This window comes from Hyperolius riggenbachi, chromosome 7, assembly GCF_040937935.1.
Source record: "Hyperolius riggenbachi isolate aHypRig1 chromosome 7, aHypRig1.pri, whole genome shotgun sequence".
NCBI classification, from domain to species: Eukaryota; Metazoa; Chordata; class Amphibia; order Anura; family Hyperoliidae; genus Hyperolius; species Hyperolius riggenbachi.
In genome coordinates, this window is record NC_090652.1 from 269,009,554 (window position 1) to 269,037,110 (window position 27,557).

Consider the following 27,557-nt stretch of genomic DNA (forward strand, 5'->3'; position numbering starts at 1 on the left):
TATATGCAGGGAAAAATATAGTACAAAAAGACAATGCATTTCGTGGGTTACAGTCCCACTTCCTCAGGTCATTAATGTGCTTGAATACAATTGAAATAGAGCTCAGAGCTCCAGATGGTGTGCACTAGAGGTTGCCCCAGGTCTTTGTCTAGATAACATCTGCCCAGAAACCGCCCTGATTAAAAGGATGAGGTAATTAACCTGGGTGGGCAGTCAGAGCTCAATACCTTGTCCTCGTAGTAGTGGGAACTATGCTGACCCTGTGACTCTCCTCAAAGGTATAACAGTCATCATGGTTTCATCACAGCAGGTTTTCTTTTATGCAGATTTCCTGAGGTAAGATTAGACATTGTACAACAGATGGACATGGGGGCTAAAGCCTCATCTACACGACACAATTCCATGTGCGATCAATCAAATTCAGTCGGATCAAATTCGATTGGATCGATTAAATACAACATGTCCAAACGGGACAGGACTCGATCGATAGTGTGATCGATTTTGGTTAGTTTTCAATGCAAAATCGACCACACTATCGATCGAGTCCCGAATGGACATGTTGGATTTAATCGATCCAATTGAATTCTATCGATCGCACATGAAATTGTATTGTGTAGATGGGGCTTTAGTGTTTGCAGCATGGCCACCCTCATGCCAGAAGAGGAGCATGGCCCCGATGTTCCGGACGGTCCCGGCGAGCAGTGCCAAGGAGGACACCGGCAGCCTCTACAGTATTTAGAGGTTTCGCTCTTCTTCTGTATGTGTTTCTTAATTAGAACTTTGGCTCGGGTCCTCTTTAACCCATTCAGCGCTCCCAGAAAAGTGATGGCAAGATAAATCTTCAGGTTTTTTTTCCCAGGATTTCCATAAATTGTAATGAAGACTTTTTCCCCTCTAAAAGTTTATCATGCTGTGGCTAATCTTTTAGAGAAGAGAGAATGTCCAGATTTTAGATCCACTTTAACCTCTTAACGACCAGGGGTGTTTTCGCTGATCTGTGCTGCGTGGGCTCTCCAGCCCACAGCACAGATCAGGAATGAGCCAGGGCGATCAGACTTCACCCCCTTTTTTCAGCCTATCAGATGCCGGCGATCCCTGGCCAATCAGAGGCCGAGGATCGCCGATCTCCTTTACGGCGCTGCTGCGCAACAGCGCCGTATGATGTAAACAGCGGGGATTTCTTCCTCGCGTGTTTACATTTAGCCTGCAAACCGCGATCGGAGGCTCGCAGGCTGTTCACGGAGACACCCTCCGTGAACTGACATGGAAAATCACATACGACCTGCCGCTGCCTATTGGCGTTAGGCGGTCGTTATGTGGTTAAAGGACAACTGAAGTGAGAGGGATATGGAGGCTGCCATGTTTATTTCCGTTTAAGCAATACCAGTTGCCTGGCTGTCCTGCTGATCCTCTGCCTCTAATACTTTTAGCCATAGACCCCGAACAAGCATGCAGCAGATCAGGTGTTTCTGACATTTTTGTCAAATCTGACAAGATTAGCGGCACGCTTGTTTCAGGTGTGTGATTCAGACACTACTGCAGCCAAGTAGACCAGCAGCCTCGTTATATACCTCTTTCTTCAGCTGTCTTTCAACCCTACTCTACCCCCATATCAGGACAGAGATTCCTAATCATTGCTTTGATAGGGCTGTAAGCCCAGATGAAACTGCTGCTTTGGAATGATGATTTGCCACCTCCCAACACTGTAAATAGCCAAAGGCACATTTTTGAGGTGAAATATACTTTTTACAGCTTTACACACTATTTAGGAATCAGCTCCTAAGTCTACTGGAAATCATTATGAGTTTTCATACCACAAGCCCCTTGATGTAGCTCCCCCAGGCAAAGGATTCTGGGAGTGGTAGGTGAAAAGAGAATCTGTCAATCCCTGAAGTAAATACATTCAGTATGTAGGTGATATATTTTGCAGGAGCATACAGTAATGCATCTGTTTTGTATTAAAAACAGGATTCCACTGCCGCGGCCTTGTCCTATTATTCGGTAAATCATATTTTAGAATGCAGCGTAACTACTCTTGTCACCGGCCAAATGCATGGGGCTATAAAATTTTACAGAGGCTTAAAATGCGACAAGGGGTCACGGGTGGCATGTGTTTGATTTCTGTATCCGCGCGGTATCACCCGGGGTGTTTGTAGAGCCATCAGCACTGCCTCTAAACACCCTTCCATAAATAGGCTCTAAATCTTCCATGCAGACAATCGGAACTTTGCATAAATTATGCACAAGTGGAACTAAAGCCAGTTATGGTAATGACTGCAATAATGAATATGCAACAAATAAAGCAATAGGGAGCAGAAAATTGATTTATTGCCTTCCCTCTGGATCTGGCAGGACAGGTAAAAAGATGTGTGTTGTTTCATTTATAGGTATTTAAAGAGGAACGCCCGTAATCGCTTTAAAGAAAGGCTACATTTGAATTTCTGTGTGTGCAGAGAAGAAAAAGAAAATTCAAAGAAAGGGAAAGACTTACTCCCAAAATTCTGGCCCGATTGCAAGAGTTTTTTTTTTTTTTTTTTCATTTTGAACAACGTAGGAAGGGGTTAGAAACTTTTGAGGGGTTGATATTACTTTCTGAATCCCCACTGAAAATAACTGCCCTCACTTCCTGTTCCTGGGACCTTCTTGGTGCTTTGGGGCTTTAATGTGAAAACTGGTAGTCACAGGGACAGGAAGGGCTGTTGGGGCAAGGAAGTGATGAACAATAAAAAAAAATGCCTAAGATTTTATCCTTTTCTCTTTTCTACACATTTATTCTTGCTGTTCTTGCTGTTTGTTGCTGTTTCTATGAGTACGTATTGTGGTTCTACTGCATCAATTGGGCATTGGGCGGTGCCACTAAACAGTAAAGTATTGGTAATTTAAAATCACCTATATTTTACTTTGCACTACCCAGCACCTAACCTAACCCTTTAGTGTATTTGCCTAAACCTTACCCCTCCCATCTAATGCCTAAGCCTCTCTGAAGGTGCCTTATCTTAACCCCACACCTAATGCCTAAACTCCGACCAAGAATTGAACTTTATCCCAATCAGTAGCTGATACCCCCTTTTACATGAGAAATCTATTCCTTTTCACAAACAGACCAACAGGGGGCGCTGTATGACTGATATTGTGGTGAAACCCCTCCCACAAGAAGCTCTGAGTACCAAGGTACTTCTGGCAGTTTCCTGTCTCTGAACCCTATTACATTGTGGGAAATAGCTGTTTACAGCTGTTTCCAACTGCCAAAACAGCAAGCAGCAGCTACATCACTTGCCAGCAGTAACACTGTCACCAAGTAATAAATGTCAGAATATAAATCCGGGATTTAAAATATTTTACAATGGGCAAACACTGACTAAATCATTTATACATAATTATTGTAAAAATGAAGCACTTTTTTTATTACATTATTTTCACTGGAGTTCCACTTTAACTTCGGGAACCCAAACAATCAATAGTTGTAGCCGACTGTTTGCAATCGGCTGCAACCATTAAATACCACTGCATGTAGTAGCCTATGGGCTACTTGCCGCATCCAGTGCCTAAATGACTGGGCAGCCGATTTAAGACAAATATCATAGGAGTCTATAAGACACCTGTTGGTCGCAGCGCCCAAATCACCTGATCCGGTTTTGGTCATTCTTGAAGAGACTTCCCAACTTCCTGTCTAGACAGGAAATGATGGAACTTTTCACAGATGTAGATACATGACAGTAATAAAAATCCAAAAGTAGTTCCAACCCCTTATACCCCACAATGTCCAATGTCCAAAACATAAATATTTTTCTCTTGCTTGGAATTAAGCTTAAAGTGTAATTTTGAAAGTGCCGATCATTAATCGCCACTTTATAAATATGGCTATTGCAGGTTTCAAGCCTAGTACACACATTCAATTTTGATTGGTTAATCACTGGCCAATGTTACCACCTCCATATAGCATAAAGGCCAACAGATTTTTAATACTATGAGCAGACTGTGTAAGTAAGCTCTCATACTACATGGAAGTGGTGAAATTGGCCATTCAAAATTGCATGTGTATACATACCCTTAACTAGTTCCCCGCCCGCGTACAGTATATCTACGCTCCTTTGGACTTCACTTCCCCGCCCGGAGCGTAGATATACGTACCCCCGCCGCTACCGCCGCTGTCCGCTCTCCCGCTCGCACTCCCGCGATCGTGCACTCCGCTGCCCGCTCGCCCGGAGATCAATGAACGGGAAAATACATTCCCGTTCGTTGATCTCTGCCCCCGCAATGATCTGCTGCTTTCGCTAAGCAGCGCGATCACTGTGAAAAAGAAAAAAAAATCCCAGCCTCTTTGTACTTCCTCCAAGCTTCCGGAAGGACGCTTGGAGGTCGCATTAAACTGTTGCCATCTTGTGGCCAAATAGTAAACTACACCCTAAACTATTTTTCACACACACATACATTACTTATACACAAAAAATTAACTCATTACCTCCCACACTCCCCATTTTTTTTTTTTTGTAATTAAAAAAATAAATAAAACATTTACAATTAAAAAAAATACATAAATAGTTACCTTAGGGACTGAACTTTTTAAATATGTATATCAGGAGGGTACAACACTGTTACTTTATAAACTATGGGCTTGTAATTAGGGATGGACGCAAAACTGAAAAAATGCACCTTTATTTCCAAATAAAATATTGGCGCCAAACATTGTGATAGGGACATAATTTAAATGGTTTTATAACCGGGACAAAATGGCAAATACATTTCATGGGTTTTAATTACAGTAGCATGCATTATTTAAAAACTATAATGGCCGAAAACTGAAAAATAATGTTTTTTTTCCCATACGTTTTCCTATTTTCCCATTAAAACACATTTAGAATAAAATTATTCTTGGCATAATGTCCCACCTAAAGAAAGCCTAATTGGTGGCGAAAAAAACAAGATATAGTTCATTTCATTGCGATAAGTAATGATAAAGTTATAGGCGAATGAATGTAAGGAGCGCTGAAAGGAGAAAATTGCTCGAATGCTGAAGGGGTAAAACCCCTCAGTTGGGAAGTGGTTAAAGCCTGGTACACCTTTCAGTTATGATTGGCCAATCACTGACCAATTTTAACCAATTTTACCGCCTCCATTAAGTATGAGGGATTACTAAACAAACAATTTTTTTTTTTTGCTCCCACTATTCAGGTTAACATATGTAGCAAGTTTGGCGACTATAGCATGCGTAGGTGCTTTGCTATTAACCGCTAAAATCGGCACGAAAACTACCCTTAATTGTGAAATAACAAATGAATTTACTTACAATATTTTCTGAAATTTCACATTATGATTTTGCATCAAAATTGCGAAACACGATTCAGAATTACGATAATTTGTGCTAATCAATCATGATTGGAAGTGTGTACCAGGCTTAATTCTTGCAAAAATTGGCAATTAAAAATGTCAATCTCTCATATTACAGTTAAACTGTTATAACTATTAAAGCAGTTTTAAATTAGAAGGCAAATGTTGGCTGCTCATTTTAATTGCTGATGAGGTTTAAAATCAATACATGTCGTGACAGCATATTTATTATCATATCGTTTTATGTGTCCAAAATAAAATTATTTATTCCACATCAGTAACTTTACAACGCCACATTCTTTCCATACGATGATGCATGTAAGCAATCTTCTCCTTTTCAATCAATCTTCAACATTTGCTGGGTGGATATATGAGCAACTCTGCATCAGAAGCATTTTTTTCTTTGTTGAGGCTGTTTTGAACTGCATTATGAATAAACAACAAGTACATTAAAGGAAACCTGAACTGAGTACAATTATTTAAAATAAACACATGCTGTACCTGCAAATGAATACTTATCTTGCCGTCAGTTCCTCTAAGAAGCTCACAATTTTCTTCTAGCAACGATTCCTTACAATTCCGACTAAATCTAGTCATACTTGTCTCTTCAGAAGCTTAAAGCCTTAGGCCTCGTTCACAGTAATGCCATGACTGTGACAAACTAGGAACAAGAAAACATCACGTCCAATATACATGGGTAAGGAGAAACAGGGACAGTTTGTATCCTCCAAAAACAGAACAAAATATGATCAATAAATCTGAATAACTGGTTATCAGAAGTATGAGTCCAGATGTTTTACCTCCTTTTGTTGACACTAATAAAGCTTTCTTCTTGTGGTCTCTGATTGCTGCTGCAATTTAATTTTTATTAATTAAAATGTAATATTTTTTTAAATAAAAATCCCTATTTCTTTTAATTTACCCTCCCCCTAAACTGGCCCTAGACTGCAATCCATACACTACACTACCCATACTATGTATGGGATCAGGTTGTGAGCCATTAGGATACTGTGTGGTTTTCTGGACAGTTCAATTGTAAAAGGAAAGTGTAAAATATTCAGTATTCAGAATCAGGTTCATTCACCAAGTGCAAGGGGGTCGTACATGGAATTGATTTGGCAGAGACAGGCTCAATAATGCAAATTAACAGACAGTGGTAAAGTGCAGAAGAGTCACTCCAGAGTAACTATACATACATGGATACATTTTTACATGTACACACGGATACTTTTCTTTTACATAGACACGCGGTTGCTTGCAGAGGGGCTATTGGGGGTGGGTGGTGGGGTTTAGGCGCCAGAACTGAGGAGCTGAATGGTGTGGGGAAAGAAAGAGTTCCTGTGTCTGGCAGTCCTGGTGGAGGTGGATTTGTAGCGATGGCCCAATGGAAGTAAATTAAGGTACTGGTTGCTGGGGTGGAACGGGTCCTTTGCTATCCTGGTAGCTTTGGATTGAGTCTGGAGGAGTAAAGGAAGTCGAATGAGGGGAGGGGGGTACCAATGATTCTCTCCATGGTGTTGATGACCCTCAGCAGTTTGTACCTGTCACTCATGGAAGCACCCGTGTACCAGACTGTAATGGAGGAGCATAGTATTGACTTGATGGTGGTAGAGTAAAATCTGGTCAGAAGGTCCTGGGACATACCCAATTTTTTCAGTTGTCACTGGAAGAACATCCTTTGTTGGGTTTTGGTGGAGTTTGCTTCCCATTTTAGGTCCCTGTAGAGTGTAGATGATGGTGCCCAGGAAGCAGGCGTTAGGTACCCTGGATACCTTGTGCCTTCGATGATGACCGAAGGAAGTTTGCAGAGGTTTTTATTGATCATCAGTTCTGTGGTTTTCACTGTGTTGGGGACAAGCTTGTTGACCTCTGCCGAGAATCTTGCATGTGTACAGCAGCCTGGCGGATCGCTTCGGCCAAAAGCATTGTCCTCCCCACTTACCCTGCCTACATAACGGCACTCCTGCACCACTTTTTCAGCCCTCCATCCCCCGAATAGCAAGATAACACATCGCCAGCTTGCAGGCTAGCATCACATCTGTACAGCCTCAGCCCTGCAATGTTACCTGAGATATCGTGTTCTGATGCCTGCCAGGCGTATGTGTGTACAATGCTTTTGTCTTCAAAAGCACATTGTGGAATTCAGCAACTAGTCTAAGTCTGGTACCCTATTGCGATTGCAAAACACTAAAAAGCACTAGTGATTTTGCCATTTAAAAGTGGAGGATTTCCAGAACGTTTTCAGTTTCAGGGAAAGCGGTTTTGGGCCTGCATTCCCTTATGAAATCTCTCCGAAAATGCTACAGGCAGAGTGATTGTGACTTATCGCAATCACTCTGGAGGGATTATGGTGATTCACTTTCAGCAGCGATTAGTAGAATGCAAAAATTGCCGCTGCAAGCATTGTAGTCGGCCCTGGGCCTCGTTGTCTTGTTTCATACTATGCAATCTCTTTTGCCTGATACTAGAATCAGATTAGAGAGATTTTTATTTATTTTTTGTCATTTACACCTAGTGGCCCACCAAGTGGGCGGAACCATAGAGAAGATTGATGAAAATGGAAAACAGAAAAGTAAGTTAATATAACAAAATATTATTAAATACAAGTAAACATAACGATTGTTCCTGGTTCCAAATGCCACGTGTTAAATACAGATAGATCCCTACTTACAAACAACTCAAGTTACAATGTTTCAGAGATACAAATAAAGTTGTTTCCATGTACAACATACACAATACTGTTTTTATGGCCTATTTTTGTTGCTAAATATTAAAATATTAGTTAGTCCTTAATCTGTCCTTATAGGACACCCGGGGTGAAAATAAACTAATGAAAAAAAACAATTGTATCTATCCTCCTTCTCCTAAAAATGACTTTTTAAGATATTCCACAGTTTTATTCTATATTTAAATCTACTTTTAAGTGTTTACTGTTTTATTGTTTTTGCTCAATGACACATTCATTGAAGTATGCCAGAGCTAAAATCTATGAAATATTGATCCTTTTTATCTCTTTTTTTCCCGACTCAGACAGGAATTGCCACTTGCATACCTGATATTTAACTATTTCAGGCAGAGAAAGAAAAAAGGGAACACAGCCTAGTTATTTGTGTGCTAGGCACTGTACATACACATGTCTATCTTATCATGCCACATGTCACCTATCCTTTAACCACTTAATGACAAGCAGACTTATAAAAACGTCCTCCCTGACGTTTTTATAAGTCAAACATTGCAGCTGCCGCGGTGTGCGTGCACGCTACGGCGCGCTCCCATGCGTGCATGTGCACGCTCCCGTGCCTACACGGGCGTTCCCCCGCGCGTGCACGTAAGATTAGTGAAAAAAAAACACCATAGAAAAAATACATCTTTATTTCCAAATACTCTATTGTCGCCATTCTTTATACTAGGGACATAATTAAAATCTTGTGATAACCAGGACAAATAGGCAGATAAAATGTGTGGGTTGTATGTACAGTAGCAATGTTTATATTAAATCTATAGGGGATGAAATTGGAGAAATAGTGTATTTTTTCATATTTTCCTTGTTTTTCCCTTTTAAAATGTATAGAAAATAAAGTAATTACTGAAAACAAATATCAACCCCAAAAAGCCCAATTAGTGGTGACAAAAAACAAGATATAGATCATTTCATTGTGATTAGTAGTGATTAAGCTATTGGCAAATGAAAGGGATGATCACTGAAAGGTAAAAATCGCTCTTGTCCGTTAGGGTAAAAAACGCTTTGGGGTGAAGTGGTTAAAGTGTACCTGAGATGGTACACTGGGCTTTATTTTTAATTACATGGGGCTTCCTCCAGACCCATAAGCACTGTGGCCTCCCTCACCGTCCTCTTCGGCCCCTCCATTCTTGCGCTATGCCTCCCAGTAATCCGTCCGGCTGCCCTCTTCTGCGCATGCGTGACTCAGCCATACGCTCACTCCTCGTCGCGCTCCTACGGCTTGGAGCGTTCTGCCTCTGCACACTAGTACTGTGGAAGCGCAGAACGCTCCCGGTTATGGGAGCCCCGTGGGGGCGTGCATGCAGCTGAGTCACGCGTACGCAGAAGCCCATGACTGGCAGGTGACTGACCGGAGTTATAGCTCCAGAACGAAGGGGATGAAGAGGACGGCGAGGGAGGCCACAGTGCTTATGAGGCTGGAGGAAACCCCAGCTAAGCATAAATAAAGCCCAGTGTACCATCTCAGGTACACTTTAAGTTAAAACATTGTCCCATCTCTGTCCCCTGTACCGAATCTATGCCCCCATGTGCCTCCAATGTCTCCCTTTCTATCACTTTTTACCCCGTGCCTTCAGTATCCCCCTCTGTCCCCACTGTGTTACCTCTGTCCCCTGAACCCCCTCTATCCCTCCCCCCTCTACCCCTGTGATTGAGTTTGACATCCCTGCTCTACATAATGGAGTTTAAAGGAGGGTGAATCTAGGTTTCCACCATAGTGTGCGAAACTGAGTAAACCGCAAAGAACCAACAGACATGACAGTGATCCTACAGTGACCAGCATAATGTGCTGATGTCCATTCTTTCTGGTGTCAGTTGCAGTGACAGAACACAAAATACTGAATTTTACCCTGCACAATTTCTACGCACACCAGACGGAAGTCGGACATGTCATGGAAAGCATTGCTCCCCCCTCTTCCACGAGTATCAGCCATGTGCAGCAGCCCCTCTCCTTCATGAACGGCTCCCTTGAGCTTCAGTTTTCCTTTTTCATGTGTTCCTCCCCATTTTCAGCTTCCTCTTTCAAAAGTAGCAACCCTTCAATCATGTCCAGGTGCCCCCTCTGGCTGCAGCCGCCCAAGGCCCGGGCCTTTGTGGCCTTCCCATAAATCTGGCCCTGCATATCACCGTGTGTGGCACAAACCATCAGTGTGTGTACCCGGCTCGACAATCCTTTTACAATTATTGCTGCAGCGGATTGATGTTAGCTGTAAAGGTAGTATATAGCTACTGTGGTTGCCGTGACTTATTAGCGGGCCACATACGGGGATCCACTCGCCAGCCAAGCTGAAATGCCAGCATCGCGGAAGCTTTGGCCTTTAACTAATTATATTTACGATGATACGAGCAGTTTATAGTTTCCATTTATTATTAGTAAATACTGAGGTTAGCCAAGTACTGACCCAGTAAAATCCATAGCGAGATGGGCCCACGACTTAATTAAACGCACGCTAATGACATATTAGAACAAAAAACTGTTGCTCTTATTAAAGTTATTAGGTAGTTACTCAAATTATATCTTCAAAGGGATTCTGAGCATGGAACTCGGGATTAAATTATGCATTTGAACCGTAGGCCAGCTCTTTACTGTTGAGACAGTTTTGCAGGGGGGAATCGTGTGTCATTGAAATTAAATGCTTTCGCAGGGCCTGGAAGGTTCCAGTTTTTAATGAAATTACTGACTGTGATGTACTGAAATGATTAAAATCTGTATTCCAGGAATGTGGCAGAGGGGGGGAAAAAATCAATAAAATGCAAGCCCAGATGCTGCTAAAACGAGAGCACTTTCACGGATATAAAACAAAAAGAAAAAACATATCCATAACAAATAGGTGTTATTCTTTAAATACAGCAGAGGCCTCCTCTACACCCCCCCCCCCCCTCCTGCAGATGCACCGGGATTTCAGATTTGGTGTTCTTGTTTTGACTAGGAAATGAGAATCTTTCTTTTTCAAACGACCCCATTAGAACGGGATTTGTTTTTTTGCCCTTCCCCCGCTTTCTGCATTGCAATCATTGTGCTTACACTTATTATGTTACAGAATGACCGAGGTAGGGCTGACATTCTCATTGCATGCAAAAGACCTCCTCTGCCAGGCAGATTTTTTTTTTCTTTTTCCTAATGAAGGAGCTTGTAGATTCTCCCCATGTGTTAATACTAATGAAGAATCTCCAGCACAATTAAAATGACAGTCCGTTTTTTTTTTCCAAAGCCAAACACGAAAAACAACGGAGCTGGATTTATAGCTGTGTTTTACATTCTTTATAGCGATAGACTGAATTAAAAAGGAAAAGGGAAGATTTTCTTGTAATCGGTGGCCTGTTTATAAACCCTGGTTGTGCAGCCTGCTGTTGCTGAACCCCAGAAAGAGCTATATTTATGTATTAATGATTATAAAAATAGTCTACTCTAAAGGTGCCCATACACACATAGATTTACACCCAATGTTCCAAAACGGAACGATTCCTTTCTGAAATTAAATCGCCTATGTACAGTAAATTATTTCATTAGATCCTAAAGCTGGACATAACTTAAAGAGAACCTGAACTGAAAATAAAAAGTCAAAATAACCATACACAGGTCATACTTACCTCCTGTTTAGTCTACTCCTCAATCTCTTTCTCCTCTCCTGCGTCCTGTTTGTCCACTGTGATCAATGGTATTCTCCGTCCTCCATTTTTAAAATGGTCATTACCTCATAACAGCTTCCTGGCCAGCACATGATTAAACTGTAATATCGCCCACTTGAGCCATAGGGAAACATGGACATTACCTTGTACATTCAGTTGTAACCGAAAGCTGCAGTGCTGACATATAACTGACAGCAACTGGTGCATTTCAGTTCTGACAAAATCTTGTCAGAACTGGAAGGGATCACTGTAAGAAGAAAATGGTGAGCCTCTGAGAGGAACTGATGGCGAGGTTAGTATGTAATATTAATTTGCAGCTACATCATGTGTTTATTTTAAATAATTTTACTCGCTTCAGGTTCCCTTTAAGGTGGCCATACATCTCTTGATTTGGCGGCAGATCGATCATCCGTTTCAACAATTATAATCAAATCAAATGAAAATCAGTGCCGTCAAGAGCATGCCCGATCAATGATGCAACCAATTTCGGGCCAAAGTTGGTCGCAAGTATCGATCAGACATGCTGCAAGCTGTCGTCATGGTCTATCGGTTGCGCAGCAGTAATGGCAAGTGATATTCGGACGCTGTCTCCCCTATTGTAAAATGTTTCCCTCCGGTGCAGGATACAGATAGCAGACGGAGCCCAGAGACAGCGGCTGACACGGACAGGTAAAGTATACTGTGTGGGGGGAATGGGGGGCTGGGGCAGGACAGCGGATGCGGTGTCACAAGACCAATTCCCGAGAGATTTATGCCCATTCATTGTTTGATGTATGGGCACCTGTAAAGATTTCCACCCAATGTTCCAAAACGATTTGATTCCTTTCTGTAAAGAATCAATTCAGAAGGGTTTGATTCCTACCATACACAGCACATCAATTTCCAATAGATTCCAGCAGGGAATCTACTGAAAATAGATGGAACTGCACAGTCGCGCTGTTCAATGCAGTGAAGAGCTATAGGCCATCGATCTGCCAATGCTCTTGCCCCACCCCAGTTGTTTTAAATTTTACTTCCTGTTCGAACGATACTTTCGATCTATATTTAGTGAAAACCGATAAAAAGTCAATCAATCTGACATTTTGGGGAATCATTTCCCAACAGATGAATCAAATCTGCAAGGAATCGAATGAGAAAATCGATGATTGTATGACCACCTTAGGACCGGGTTTCCACTAGTGCCGGAGATGGATGCCGGCACTTGTGCAGTGTGATTACGCATCCATATCCCTGTAGCCGTACCATGCACAGCTATAGAATTCGGACAAGCAGTCTAGAATTTTGAAGCAGTGCTTCAGGTTTTTTTTAACGCACACAAATTCGGAAGCAGCCTCTTGATTTCAATAGGCTGCGATTCCGTACTCTTGTGCACAAAAGTCCCTAACCCCCAAAATACCAGAGACATCAGATGGCATCTGCCATATTCAGAGTGGTTCGAGCGATGAATTAACCTCCCTGGCGGTAACCCCCACCTGAGCTCGCGGTAGGAAAAATGAGCTGCAAGCGGTAAGCCCGAGCTCAGGTCGGGGTAGCTAATTACCTGCTCTCCTGCATGTTTAGGAGTCCAGTGCATGATCGGCACTGCGCAGCGGGACTTCATCCTCAATCCCCGGCTGTCTGCAGCCTTTACTGACCGCTGGGATCCCCACATCCCCGCTCTTGTTCCGGGGACCCGGCGGCCAATCAGTGTGGCGGTGACGGCGTGATGTGACAGTGGGGGCAGGGCAAACTGTAAAGTGGTCATGAACTTTTTTTCTAAGGAGGAAAAGTGAGCCATGTGTATATATATACACAGTATATCTTCTATATATATAAAATCGGATGTATGTATGTATGTGTGTGTGTGTGTGTGTGTGTGTCATACTCACCAGGTCAAGGACTCTCAGCTTGCTCAGGCAGGGGGCTCCACGCGTACGCGCGGAGGAACGCTGGGCCTGGTAGTTCCTCTCAAATCCAAGATGGCGCGCGGCGCGGGGTGCTGCGCGCGCATACACGGAGTTGTGCGCGCGCACGCCGCTGTGCACAGCGCTTGCGCATGAGTGCGCGCGTGCACGGAACATTGCGCACTGCGCACGCGCAGGCGTTAATTCTGGCGCCAGAATTCAAATGGCCACCAGTATTTAAGCAGCACTGCCCTTCACTGCAGTGCTGCTTGTTCTGGCAGTTTGGCTTAGTGTTCCTGTGCAGTACCTATTGATTACCTGATTTCCTGTTGTGACCCGGCTTGTGACCTTGACTCCGCTTGATCTCTGCCCGCCCTGACCCTTGGCTTGTGACCTCGATTACCTGGATTGCCGCCTGCCCTGACCTCAGCTTGTGACCCCGACCATCCTTGATATCCGCCTGCCCTGACCTCCGGCCTTGCCTTGTGGACTACGCCTATTATCATCAGTCCTACACCCATCAGTATTCACCTGTTCTCCGAGTCACTGTGGAGCTATTTCCAGCGCAACCTGGTGGGCACTAGGCAGCGAAGCGCGGCATCCCCATTAGGGGGGTGTTCCGGCATTCCCTTTAGGGGAGTGTTGGTGAAGACCCGTGGTCACTTAGACTCTGCGCTGGGGTAGTTCTATCTCAGTGGTAAGGTCAACAGTCTCCTGGACTCTAACAGTAACAAGCAGCCATTATGAATACTGGTGTAGGATCAACTCAGATGGACCTCTTATGTGAGATGGTCTCTCAACTAAGACTTTCGGTCGCAGAAGTCCAGAAAGAGAACTCCGAGATCCGGGAATTCCTCCGAAGTCAGCCAGCGGCTCCTGCAGCTGTCCCTCCTGCGGCCGTGGCGCAAGCTCCAGCAGCTAACCTGGCACCTGTTCCTGTGGAAGGCGCCCTGAGCGTGATACCAGAACCTAAATTACCCCTACCTGATCGGTTTTCAGGGGACCGAGCTAAGTTCCGTCTGTTCCGGAGTGCTTGTCAGCTTCACTTCAACTTGCTGCCGAGAACCTTCTCCCGTGAAGAGACTAAGGTCGGAGCTATCATCTCGCTTCTACAGGGTGAACCACAGGCCTGGGCCCTCCGGTTGATCGAACGTGAGGATCCAGTTGTGAACAGCGTCTCCTCCTTCTTTGAGGCCATGGCCGAATTGTACGATGACCCCGGAAGAGGGGCATCTGCAGAGACCGCCCTTCAAGCTCTACGCCAAGGGAAAAGGCCAGTGGAGGAATATGTTACGGACTTTCGCCGCTGGTCAGGTGACACTTCCTGGAACGAGCCGGCACTCAAGTTCCAGTTTCGACAAGGGTTATCTGAGGTTTTAAAAGATGAACTAGCCAGAGTGGGAGTACCGGAGACCCTGAAGGACTTGGTTCAGCTGTCTGTCCAGATCGACCGACGACTGAGAGAAAGACGGTTGGAAAGATCAGGACCTACCCGTCCCTTGTGGGTTCCTTCCATGGCTGAGACTCCTTGTTCTCCAACCGTTCCGACTCCTTCTGCCGCTGCTGATGATCCCGAGCCCATGCAACTGGGATTGGCTCGTCCTGCCATTTCTCAAGAGGAGAGACAACGCCGAAGGTCTGCCAACTTGTGTCTCTATTGTGGAGCATCCGGCCACTTCCGTTTGAACTGCCCGATCAGGCCTGCCGGTAAGCCTGATCCATTTCTCTGCAAGGACAAGACTATCCAACTTCTAGCGGTCTCTCATATCCCTCTCACTCTCTCGTTTCAGGACCCCAGAGGAGAGATCGTTAGAGTCAAGGCTATTGTCGACTCTGGAGCCTGCTCCTGCTTCCTAGACATCAACCTTGCTGCTCAACTTCAGCTTCCAACCCGGTGTAAACGGGTACCACTCATCATTCAGTTAGCCGACGGCTCTTCCGCCAACTCTGGCCCCATTACAACAGAGACTCTTCCATTGAAAATCATCATTCAAGAGGAGCATCAGGAATACCTCTGTTTTGACTTGCTTCCTTCTCCTCTCTTCCCGATTATCCTGGGCATGCCCTGGTTGAAGATGCACAACCCCACTATTAACTGGAGAACGGGGGAAGTGTCCTTCCATTCAGACTATTGCCTTCGCAGTTGTTTTCCCCGGGCGGGTATTCTATTCTGTCTGAATTCCGAGAAGAAAGACTCTGTTCCCTCGGTTTACCATGATTTCTTGGATGTGTTTGACAAGTCAGGAGCAGACGTTTTACCCCCTCATCGCATCTACGATTGCCCTGTTGATCTCCAGCCCGGAGCTGCTATCCCTTTTGGGAGGACCTATCAATTATCTGAACCAGAATCCCAAGTGTTAAAGGACTATATTGATGAGAACCTGAAGAAGGGGTTCATCCGTCCCTCCACTTCACCAGCCGGGGCAGGAATCTTCTTTGTGGAGAAGAAGGACGGTTCACTCCGTCCATGCATTGATTACAGAGAGTTGAATAGAATCACGATCAAGAATCGGTATCCTTTGCCACTCATGTCAGACTTATTTCAAAGACTTCGTACTGCCCGGATATTCTCCAAGTTGGACCTCCGTGGAGCCTACAATTTAGTCCGCATAAGAGAGGGAGACGAGTGGAAGACGGCTTTCCGTTCCAGGTTCGGACACTTTGAATACTTAGTTATGCCTTTCGGGTTATGCAATGCCCCAGCCACGTTCCAACACTTCGTGAATGACATCTTCCGGGATTTCATCGATGACTTCATGGTTGTGTATCTGGACGACATACTGGTATTTTCCTCATCTCTGGAGGAGCACCGCATTCACGTTAAGAAGGTACTGTCGCGACTCAGAACTCATGGACTTTATGCAAAACCCGAGAAATGTGAGTTCGAGAAGGGGTCTATCCAGTTCCTGGGTCTAAGGATTTCCCCAGAGGGGTTAGAGATGGACCCACAGAAGGTCTCATCCATTCTGGACTGGCCAGTTCCTTCAGACAGAAGAGCCGTACAAAGGTTCATCGGATTTGCAAACTTCTATAGAAGATTCATCAGGAATTTCTCCCGAGTTGTGGCTCCCATCACGAGGTTGACCAGTACCCGACAAACCTTTCACTGGACTTCCGAAGCTCAAGAAGCCTTTGAGAGACTGAAGACTTGCTTCACTTCAGCACCCATTTTGAGACATGCAGAACCCTCTAGACCCTTTATCCTGGAGGTTGATGCCTCGGAAATAGCTATTGGAGCTATCCTGTCGCAACGGTTTGATTCAAAAGACATTCTTCACCCCATTGCCTTCTTCTCCCGGAAGCTTAACAGTGCTGAGAAGAACTATGATGTGGCAGACCGGGAACTCCTTGCTATCAAGGCAGCCTTGGAAGAATGGCGCTACTTGCTAGAAGGAGCAGAGCATCCTATCCTCATCTTCACAGACCACAAGAATCTCGAGTATCTTCGTTCAGCCAAAAGATTAAAGCCTCGACAGGCCAGATGGTCCCTGTTCTTCTCAAGATTCAATTTCCACTTGACCTACCGCCCCGGCTCTAAGAATACCAAACCGGATGCCCTGTCACGCATGTTCCATTCAGAGGCCAGCCCTAACTCCGTTCCAGAGAGGATCCTTTCCTCACAACATTTTCTACTCCTCCAATCAAGCCTACTTACCTCTATCCAGCAAGAATCCGCTCTCCTCGATACCCCGCCTGACCTCCCTCTCAAAGATGGCCTTTACTATCATCAGGACAAGATTTTTGTTCCCCGCAAGTCACGACTTCTGGTCCTGCAGGCCTGCCACGATGATAGACTCGCAGGTCATTTTGGAGTTTCCAAGACTCTCGATCTACTTCTGAGAACCTTTTGGTGGCCTGAAATTTCCAAGGATTGTAAACACTTTGTGAAGACCTGTGAGACTTGTGAGCGATCCAAGAGCTCCCGCACTAAGCCATGGGGTTTGTTGAACCCATTACCAGTTCCAGAACGGCCCTGGGAGGACATCGCCATGGACTTCATTGTTGAACTACCCCCTTCTAAGGGGTTCACAACTATCCTGGTGGTGGTTGATCGCTTCTCCAAAATGGCGCACTTTCTCCCTCTCCAAGGGTTACCTACGGCTGCAGAGACTGCCGAGATCTTCCTGAAAGAAATAGTCAGATTGCATGGCTTACCCAAGAACATTGTCTCAGATCGGGGAGTCCAGTTCACCTCTAAATTCTGGCAGGAACTTTGCAGGAAACTTAAGATTCATTCTTCATTATCTTCAGGTTACCACCCGCAAACGAATGGTCAGACAGAACGGACCAACCAAACTCTTGAACAATATCTCAGGTGTTTCACCTCTGCTTCACAAGACGACTGGTCCTCACTGCTGGCTACTGCAGAATTTGCCTTCAATAACACGGTCCATACCGCCACTAACCAATCCCCATTCTTCATGAACTATGGATTTCATCCCTCCTTCCTACTAGATATCAAGTCTGAGTCTAAGTTACCCGGAGTCCAGGAGAGAATATCTTTTATCACTAAAAACTTCACTAAGATACAGGAAGCTCTGAAAGCATCTCAAGAAAGGGGAAAAAGATTTGCAGATAGACGCAGAAAGGAGGGGCCAAGTCTTGTACCAGGAGATCAGGTTTGGCTCTCCACAACTAACCTGAAACTGCGCTGCCCGTCGAAGAAACTTGGGCCAAAGTTTATTGGGCCTTTCCCTGTTCTGGAACAGATCAATCCAGTGGCTTTCAGATTATCCTTACCAAGATCCTTACGGGTCCATCCAGTGTTCCACGTCTCCTGCTTGAAGAAGGTTGAGGTTAGTGACTTTCCTTGACGTTCTGCTTGTCCTCCTGCTCCCATCCTGGTTGAGGGAGTGGAGGAATTTGAAGTCGAGAAGATCCTTGATAGCAGAAGGGTTAGAAATTCCATCCAGTATTTGGTAAAGTGGAGGGGTTTTGGGATGGAGGAGAACTCTTGGGAACCAGGCCAGAATGTTCATGCTCCCAGATTAGTCAAACAGTTTCACCAAAGATTCCCACAGAAACCTAGACCTGGAGGCACCCAGAGGTTGCCCGTAGGGGGGGGGCAATGTCATACTCACCAGGTCAAGGACTCTCAGCTTGCTCAGGCAGGGGGCTCCACGCGTACGCGCGGAGGAACGCTGGGCCTGGTAGTTCCTCTCAAATCCAAGATGGCGCGCGGCGCGGGGTGCTGCGCGCGCATACACGGAGTTGTGCGCGCGCACGCCGCTGTGCACAGCGCTTGCGCATGAGTGCGCGCGTGCACGGAACATTGCGCACTGCGCACGCGCAGGCGTTAATTCTGGCGCCAGAATTCAAATGGCCACCAGTATTTAAGCAGCACTGCCCTTCACTGCAGTGCTGCTTGTTCTGGCAGTTTGGCTTAGTGTTCCTGTGCAGTACCTATTGATTACCTGATTTCCTGTTGTGACCCGGCTTGTGACCTTGACTCCGCTTGATCTCTGCCCGCCCTGACCCTTGGCTTGTGACCTCGATTACCTGGATTGCCGCCTGCCCTGACCTCAGCTTGTGACCCCGACCATCCTTGATATCCGCCTGCCCTGACCTCCGGCCTTGCCTTGTGGACTACGCCTATTATCATCAGTCCTACACCCAGTATTCACCTGTTCTCCGAGTCACTGTGGAGCTATTTCCAGCGCAACCTGGTGGGCACTAGGCAGCGAAGCGCGGCATCCCCATTAGGGGGGTGTTCCGGCATTCCCTTTAGGGGAGTGTTGGTGAAGACCCGTGGTCACTTAGACTCTGCGCTGGGGTAGTTCTATCTCAGTGGTAAGGTCAACAGTCTCCTGGACTCTAACAGTGTGTGTGTGTGTGTATGTGCCGCGATCACGCAAAAACGGCTTGACCGATTTGAACGAAACTTGGTATGCAGATCCCTTACTACCTGGGATGATAGGTTCTGGGGGTCTCGCGCCCCCCCTGTACACCTGGGCGGAGCTACAAACAGCAAATCAGATTTTTCCCATTCAAGTCAATGGAAAAAATGGAAAAGGCTGCCATTCTCGCAGTATTCAAGCCAGAGTCCCCACACTTGGCACAGTTGGTCACTTGGTGACCGAGGTTACAAATCCAGGAAAAGTGGGCAGAGCATAAAACAGCCAATCAAATTTCAGCCATTCATTTTAAATGGAAAAATGTAAACTGCATCCATTCTTAGACTGTTAACCGCAGGGGTCTCAAATTTGACACAGTTGGTCACTGGGTGAATGTGATTAAGATTCAAGAAAATGGGTGGAGCCTACAACAGCCAATCAAAATTCACATGTTAATTTTCAAGGGGAATATTTAAACTGCTGCTATTCTTACACTTTTAATGGCAGAGGCTTCAAACTTGCTACAGTCGGCCATTGGGTGACTGGGGTCCAAAATTCACTAAAGGGGCGGGGCCACATACAGCCAATCAGATTTCTTTGGTGGATAAACTGCTTCCATTCACACATTTTTGATGCCAGGAACCTGACAGCTCACAAACTTAGTCATTGAGTGACTGTGTGTCAAGGTTACAAAAAGTGGGCGGAGCCAAAACAACTTTTACTGGGAAAATATAAACTGCAGCCATTCTTACAACGTTAATGGCAGGGTTCTCAAACTTTGCACAGTTGGTCATTGGGTGACAGATTAAGATTTTGGAAGGTGGGTGGAGCCTACAACAGCCAATAAAAATTCACCTAATGGTTTTCAAAGGGAATATTTCATCTGCTACCATTCTCTTATACTGGTAATAGCAGATGCCTCAAACCTGGTACAGTTGGTCACTGGGTGACTAGGGTCCAAATTCAGGAAGGGGGCGGAGCCACAAACAGCCAGATTTGTTTATTTTTCAATGGGAATATACAAAGTATTGATACCAAGGACCCCAAAGCTGATAAACTTGATAATTGAGTGACTGTATGTCAAGGTTAGAAAAAGTGGGCGGTGCCAACAACTTCATTTTTTACATTGCAGGGTTCCCAACCTTTACACAATTGGCCACTGGGTGACTGGGATGAATATTCAGAAATGTGGGTGGAGCCTAAACAGCCAATCAAAATGTACCTATTGATTTTCAAGGGGAATATTCACATTGCTACCATTCTTACACTGTTAGTGGCAGAGGCCTCAAACCTGATACAGTCAGTCATTCGGTGACTGGGGTCCAAATTCACTAAAGGGGTGGAGCCACAAACAGCCAATCAGATTTGTTAGATTGATTTCAGCCATTCTGTTATTGGCAGGGTTCTCAAACGTGACACAGTTGGCCACTGGGTGACTGGGACTAATATTCAGAAAAGTGGGTGGAGCCTACAGCAGCCAATCAAAATTCACCTTTTGATTTTCAAGGGGAATATTTGCATTGCTGCCATTCATGCACTCTTAATGGCAGAGGCCTACCATGTGCTACAGTCAGTCACTGGGAGACTGGGGTTTAAATTCTGAAGGGAGCGGGGCAAAAACAGCCAATCAGATTTGTTTAATTTCAATGGTTAAATGCAACTTATTGATGCCAAAGACCCCAAAGCTCATAAACTTGGTCATTAAGTGACTGTATGTCAAGATTAGAAATAGTGGGCGGAGCCAAAAACAACTAACTTACATTAAATGTAAACTGCAGCTTTTCTTACACTGTTAATGGCAGGGTTTTCAAACTTCACACAGTTGGTCACTGGGTGACTAGGATTTATATTCGGAAAAGTAGGTGGAGCCTACAAAAGCCAATCAAAATTCACCTATTGATTTTCAAGGGGAATATTGATACTGCAGCCATTCTCACACTGTTAATAGCAGAGGCCTCAAACCTGCTACAGTCGGTCGTTAAGTGTTTGTGGTTCAAATTCAGTAAAGGGGCGGAGCCAAAAACAGCCAGATTTCTTTGCTGGATAAACTGCTTCCATTAGCACAATTTTGATGCCAGGAACCCAAAAGCTCACAAACTTGGTCATTGAGTAGTGACTGTGTGTCAAGGTTACAAAAAGTGGGTGGAGTTAAAAACAAATTTTTCTGGGAAATTGTAAACTGCAGCCCTTCTTCACTGTTAATTCTCAAACTCAGCATAGCTGGTTACTGGGTGACTGAGATTAATATTCAGAAAAGTGGGTGGAGCCTAAAATGCCAATCAAAAATCACATGTCACTTTTCAGGGAGAATATTAAAATTGCTGCCATTCTTGCACTGTTAATGACCCATGCCTCAAACCTGGTACAGTCGGTCATTGGGTCACTGAGGTTCAAATTCAGAAATGGGGACAGAGCCACAAACAGTGAATCAGATTTTAAATTATTGATGCCAAGGACCCCAAAACTCACAAACTTGGGCATTGAGTAATGGCTTTGTGTCCAGGTTACAAAAAGTGGGCGGAGCCAAAAACAAATTTCACTGGGAAAGTGTAAACTGCAGCCCTTCTTACACTGTTTATTTCAGGGTTCCCAATCTTTGCCCAGATGGTCACTGAGTGACAGAGATTAATATTCAGGCAAGTGGGTGGAGCCTATAATGGCCAATCAAAATTCACCTGTTGATTTTCAAGTGGAATATTTAAATTGCTGCCATTTTTACACTGTTAATAGCAGATGCCTCAAACCTGCTACAGTTGGTCATTGGGTGACTGGGGTTAAAATGCTGGAGAGGGGTGGAGCCACAAACAGCCTATCTGATTTGTTTAATTTCTATGGGAATATACAAATTATTGATGCCAAGGACAAGGACCCCAAAGCTCAGAAACTTGGTCATTGAGTGTTTGTGTGTTAGGGTTAGAAAGTGGGTGGAGCCAACACCAGTCAAATACATACCCGGGAAACGCCGGGTCATCAGTGGGTGAAGACAAATACAAATTTCACTGGGAAAATGTAAACTGCAGCCATTCTGTTAATGGCAGGGTTTTTAAACTTTGCACAGTTGGTCACAGGGTGACTGGGATTAATATTCAGAAAAGTGGGTGGAGCCTACAAAAGTGAATCAAACTTCACCTGTTGCTTTTCAAGGGGAATATTTAATTGCTACCATTCTTGAACTGTTGATGGCGCAGGCCTCAAACCTGGTGCAGTTGGTGACTGGGGTTCAATTTCAGAAAAGGGGGTGGAGCCACACACAGCCAATCAGATTTGTTTCATTTTAATGCAGATTATTGATACCAAAGGCCACAAAGCTCACAAACTTGGTCAGTGAGTAATTGTGTGTTAGGGTTAGAAAAAGTAGGCGGAGCCAACACCAGCCAAATACATACACGGGCAACGCCGGGCAATCAGCTAGTATATATATGTATTATGTATATAATAGAGTAAGTGCCTCAACCTTCAAACAAGAAGAAGAAGTAGCGCCCTGCCCCCAGGGCCGGTCCAAGCAAGATGAAGGGGCTGGTCCAAGCAAGAAGAAGAAGTAGTGTCATATCAAACCAAGGGCAAAGGGGGATAATTTGCATATTCAGTAGCAGTGCATTGTGAATAAACACAAATGTTCAGTTATAGCTGAATTATTGCAGATTTGCTTCTGTTTTAAGAAGGAAAATTACACCAAGCTTTGCTTTTCTTAGTAGGATTTCTTTTTGGTCCCTTTTATCCCCCTATACATTCTTAGTAGTTTGGGTCACCCTGAGCTGCTTGGTTACTCTGTTGTACTGGTCCAAGCCCTATCTCATACAGCCATATCAATCCCTGATATGTACTGGTGAGGACCAAAAGTCTGAAGTAGGCAGTCACATGTGGGTTTGATATGACTATGTAAAATTTAAAGCTATAGGGCTTGATTCACAAAGCGGTGCAAACTGTTTAGCATGGGTGTGCTAAACAGTTAGCATGTGTAGTGCCGTTCGTGGACTTTTGTGTGTGCAAAGTGCCGTGATTTGCGGTATTGCGGTCTTTTGCGTGCACCATTTGTGAGATCGCAGACTTTTGTGCGCGCAATAGACCGCGATCGCGCAAATCGCGGCACTTTGCGCGCACAAAAGTCTGCGAACAGCACTTCACGTGCTAACTGTTTGGCACACCCGTGCTTAACAGTTTGCACCGCTTTGTGAATCAGGCCCATAGGCTTGCTTGACTTACCAAGGGTGAAAAGGAATAATTTGCATATTTAGTAGCGGTGCATTGTGGGTAACCACAAATGTTCACTTATAGCTGAATTATTGCTGATTTGCTTCTGTTTTAAGAAGCCAAATTACACCAAGCTTTGATTTTTTTTAGTAGAAGTTCTTTTTGGTCCCTTTTATCCCCCTATACATTCCGAGTGGTTTGGGTCGCCCTGAGCTGCTTGGTTACTCTGTTGTACTGGTCCAAGCCCTATCACATACAGCCTTATCAATCCTTGCCAAGTACTGATGAAGACTGATAGTCTGAAATAGGCTGTCGCATGTGGGTTTGATATAACTGTGGGAAATGTAAAGCTATAGGGCCTGATTCACAAAGCAGTGCAAACTGTTTAGCATGGGTGTGCTAAACAGTTTGCACGTGAAGTGCTGCGATTTGTGCGATCGCGGTCTTTTGCGTGCGCAATTTGTCACGAGTTGCACGATTGCGGAGTTTTGTGCGCGCAAAGTGCTGCAATTTGCGGCAAATTGCGCGCGCAAAAGACCGCTATCGCGCAAATCGCGGCACTTTGCGCGTGCAAAAGTCCGCGAACGGCACTTCACGTGCTAACTGTTTAGCACACCTATGATTAACAGTTTGCACCGCTTTGTGAATCAGGCCCACAGGCTTGCTTGACTTACCAAGGGTGAAAAGGAATAATTTGCATATTTAGTAGCGGTGCATTGTGGGTAACCTCGAATGTTCACTTATAGCTGAATTATTGCAGATTTGCTTCTGTTTTAAAAAGCCAAATTACACCAAGCTTTGATTTTTTTTAGTAGAAGGTCTTTTTGGTCCCTTTTATCCCCTATACATTCCGAGTCGTTTGGGTCACCCTGAGCTGCTTGGTTACTCTGTTGTACTGGTCCAAGCCCTATTTCATACAGCCATATCAAGCCCTGCCAAGTACTGATGAGGGCCAAAAGTCTGAAACAGGCTGTCATTAGTGTTGGGCCGAACAGTTCGCCTGGCGAACCTCTCTGGGCCTCTTACTACTTCTGGGTCGCAATGACCCGGAGCAGTACGCCTGCGCTGCCCGGTGGAGCGCGTCCTAGATCGCGCTCCTGTTGCCGGGCACTCTCTGCGCATGAGCGTGACGTCGCAGCGCACGCGTACTACTCCGGGTCATTGCGACCCGGAAGTAGTAAGAGGCCCATAGATTTAGAGATGTTTGCCGGCGAACGGTTCGGGAACCGTTCGCCACATCTCTAGCTGTCATATGTAGGTTTGATATGGCTGTGTAAAATATAAAGCTATAGGCTTGCTGTACACCAGTGGATCTGGATGCTTGCATGGGTTGCTAAGGGTGAAAAATAATAATTGGCATATTTAGTAGCAGTGCATTATGGGTAACCACAAATGTTCACTTATAGCTGAATTATTGCAGATTTCCTTCTGTTTTAAAAAGGCAAATTACACCAATATAGTGAGTGGCATTGCAGGAAGTGACAACAGTGGAACACACGCTGGAACACGGAAGAGGTGAGTCATCCCCGCCCACTGCCTCTTACTAATAGTGGCGGCTCCGGGGATCCTGCTGAGCTTAAGCTGGAGCGGGAGCGCACATGGGGGACCCAGGTGAGGGAGTCCGACCCCCCTCCCCGCCGCTGTGCCCAATACCCCCTTCCTGCCCTCTATCCCTTATGCGACGTATGCTACGCCGCGGGTCAGCTAGTATATATATATATATGTATATATATATATATATATATTTATATATATATATATATATATATATATATATATATATATATATATATATACTGCTGCCTTCAACGACCTCGACCTGGATTTTGACTACTCTCTGCCTGCCGCCTGCACTGACTTCTGCCTGGAATTTGATTACTCTCCGCCTGTACCGACATCTGTCTGGATTTTGTCTACTCTCTGTCTGCCGCCTGCACAGAGATCTGCCTGGATTTTGATTACTCTCTGCCTGCTCCCTGCACCGACGTCTGCCTGGATTTTGACTACTCTGCCTGCCGCCTGCACCGACGTCTGCCTGGATTTTGACAACTCTCTGCCTGCCGCCTGCACTGACTTCTGCCTGGATTTTGACTACCCTCTGCCTGCCGCCTGCACCGATTTCTGCCTGGATTTTGACTACTCTCTGCCTGCCTTATTTGTACAGTTTCAAAAAATGTTAAGTTTATTCATAAATTTTATTAATTCAACAAATTTGTGCTCTAGCCTTTTATTTGTATGCAGAATATCTACCAGGCTTTTATTCTGGCATATTTTGGTGAGTTATGACTTAAAGGGACCCCGAGCAGTGGCAGAAATGAAGAGATTTCACTTACCTGGGTCTTCCTCCAGCCCACCGCAGGCTGCGAAGTCCCCCGGCGTCCTCCTGGCTCCTCTCCGTCTGCCTCCGCCAGCTCCCGTTACCTGCGACACCTGGGCCGGGTGTCGGCCGCCTCTTCCTGGATGCTCACGCATGAAGTCATCACGACAGCCGATTCGTGTCATAACGGCGGCCGGCGTGACAGGTCTGCGCATACGCGGTTTAGCGTTAGAACACCGGGTGTCGCCGGTAACGGGAGCCGGCGGAGGCAGACGGAGAGAAGCCAGGACGAGCCGGGGGACCTCACAGCCTGCGGTGGGCTGGAGGAAGCCCCAGGTGAGTGAAATCTTTTCATTTCAGCCACTGCTCGGGGTCCACTGCTCAGGCAGAGGAATTCTCTAGGCAGGACGAGGGTTCGATTAGGCTCAAAATGATAAGTAGCGGTGGAGAATAATATAATCACATAGCAAAGGCAATGCAATTATATTGTAATGATACATTCGCATACACGCGTTAGCATGGTGGTGCGGTGGAATACGTCAGCATACCACGAGCCATGCAGTGTAGTACTGGACCAAGTGTGTGCTTTCAATTGCATAGGACCCAGAGGCTTCCCTTGTCTTAAAGGGAACCTAAACTGAGAAGGATATGGATTTTTCCTTGTAAAATAATACCAGTTGCCTGACTCTCCTGCTGATCCTGGGTCTCTAATACTTTTAGCCACAGCCCCTCAACAAGCCTGCAGATCAGGTGCTCTGACTGAAGTCAGACTGGATTAGCTGCATGCTTGTTTCAGGTCTGTGATTCAGCCAATACTGACCAGATAGATCAGCAATTCTGCCAGGCAACTGGTGTTGATTTAAAGGAAACATCCATATTCCTCAGTTTAGGTTTCCTTTAAAGAGACTCCGTAACAAAAATTGCATCCTGTTTTTTATCATCCTACAAGTTCCAAAAGCTATTCTAAGGTGTTCTGGCTTACTGCAGCACGTTCTACTATCACCATCTCTGTAATAAATCAACTTATCTCTCTCTTGTCAGACTTGTCAGCCTGTGTCTGGAAGGCTGCCAAGTTCTTCAGTGTTGTGGTTCTGTGATGCATCTCCCCCCTCCAGGCCCCTCTCTGCACACTGCCTGTGTATTTGTTATGCTCACCATCCAGTTCAGCGTCCTTCTCCGGGTCGTCTGGCCCAACGTTTGGTTCGCGCGCGTGCGCGCGGGTCCAGACGACGATTTGTGTGTCTGTTCCACCGCGTCACACCTTTCGGCGTGACGCCAAGAGTATTTCCGCCCCAGACAGGAGGTCACGCATGCGTAGCAAGACGCGGCGCCTTGTACGCATATACGCATGCGCGGCTTTCCGATGCATCAGTTTGTACGCATGCGCGCTTCCGTAATGCGGACTTTTGTGCGCATGCGCAGCGTTCAAATTTGCCGCCATTTTCGCCTATATAAGGCCACTGGGACAGAGCAACACTGCTGTCTGTTTATGCAGCTTGCCAGCAGTTGTGCTCGTTACTCTGCCCGCAAACCTTCTGATTGATTTCCTGATATTGACTCGGCCTGTTCCTGACTTCGCTTGCCTGCCGCCTGCCTCGACCCTAGCCTGTTACCCGTGCTGAATGAACTCCGCC

The 27,557-nt window shown here is 45.4% G+C and overlaps 1 protein-coding gene and 1 long non-coding RNA gene across 5 annotated transcripts in view; one reads left to right on the forward strand and one right to left on the reverse strand.

Annotated features, from left to right (window-relative positions):
• Positions 1 to 27,557, forward strand: part of LOC137525027 (uncharacterized) — a 301,925-nt gene that overhangs the window by 77,274 nt on the left and 197,094 nt on the right. For all 4 annotated transcript variants that reach the window (XM_068245704.1, XM_068245703.1, XM_068245705.1 and 1 more), the window contains one exon: positions 7,844 to 7,900. In XM_068245704.1, coding sequence (XP_068101805.1) covers positions 7,844 to 7,900 — 57 coding nt within the window. The remainder of the gene's footprint in view (positions 1 to 7,843; positions 7,901 to 27,557) is intronic.
• The window catches only part of LOC137525028 (uncharacterized), a 44,177-nt gene continuing 22,221 nt past the window's right edge, over positions 5,602 to 27,557 (reverse strand). Inside the window, exons 2-3 of the long non-coding RNA XR_011022845.1 lie at positions 5,830 to 5,989; positions 5,602 to 5,750 (exon numbers count right to left, since the gene is read on the reverse strand). This is a non-coding gene — a long non-coding RNA (uncharacterized lncRNA). The remainder of the gene's footprint in view (positions 5,751 to 5,829; positions 5,990 to 27,557) is intronic.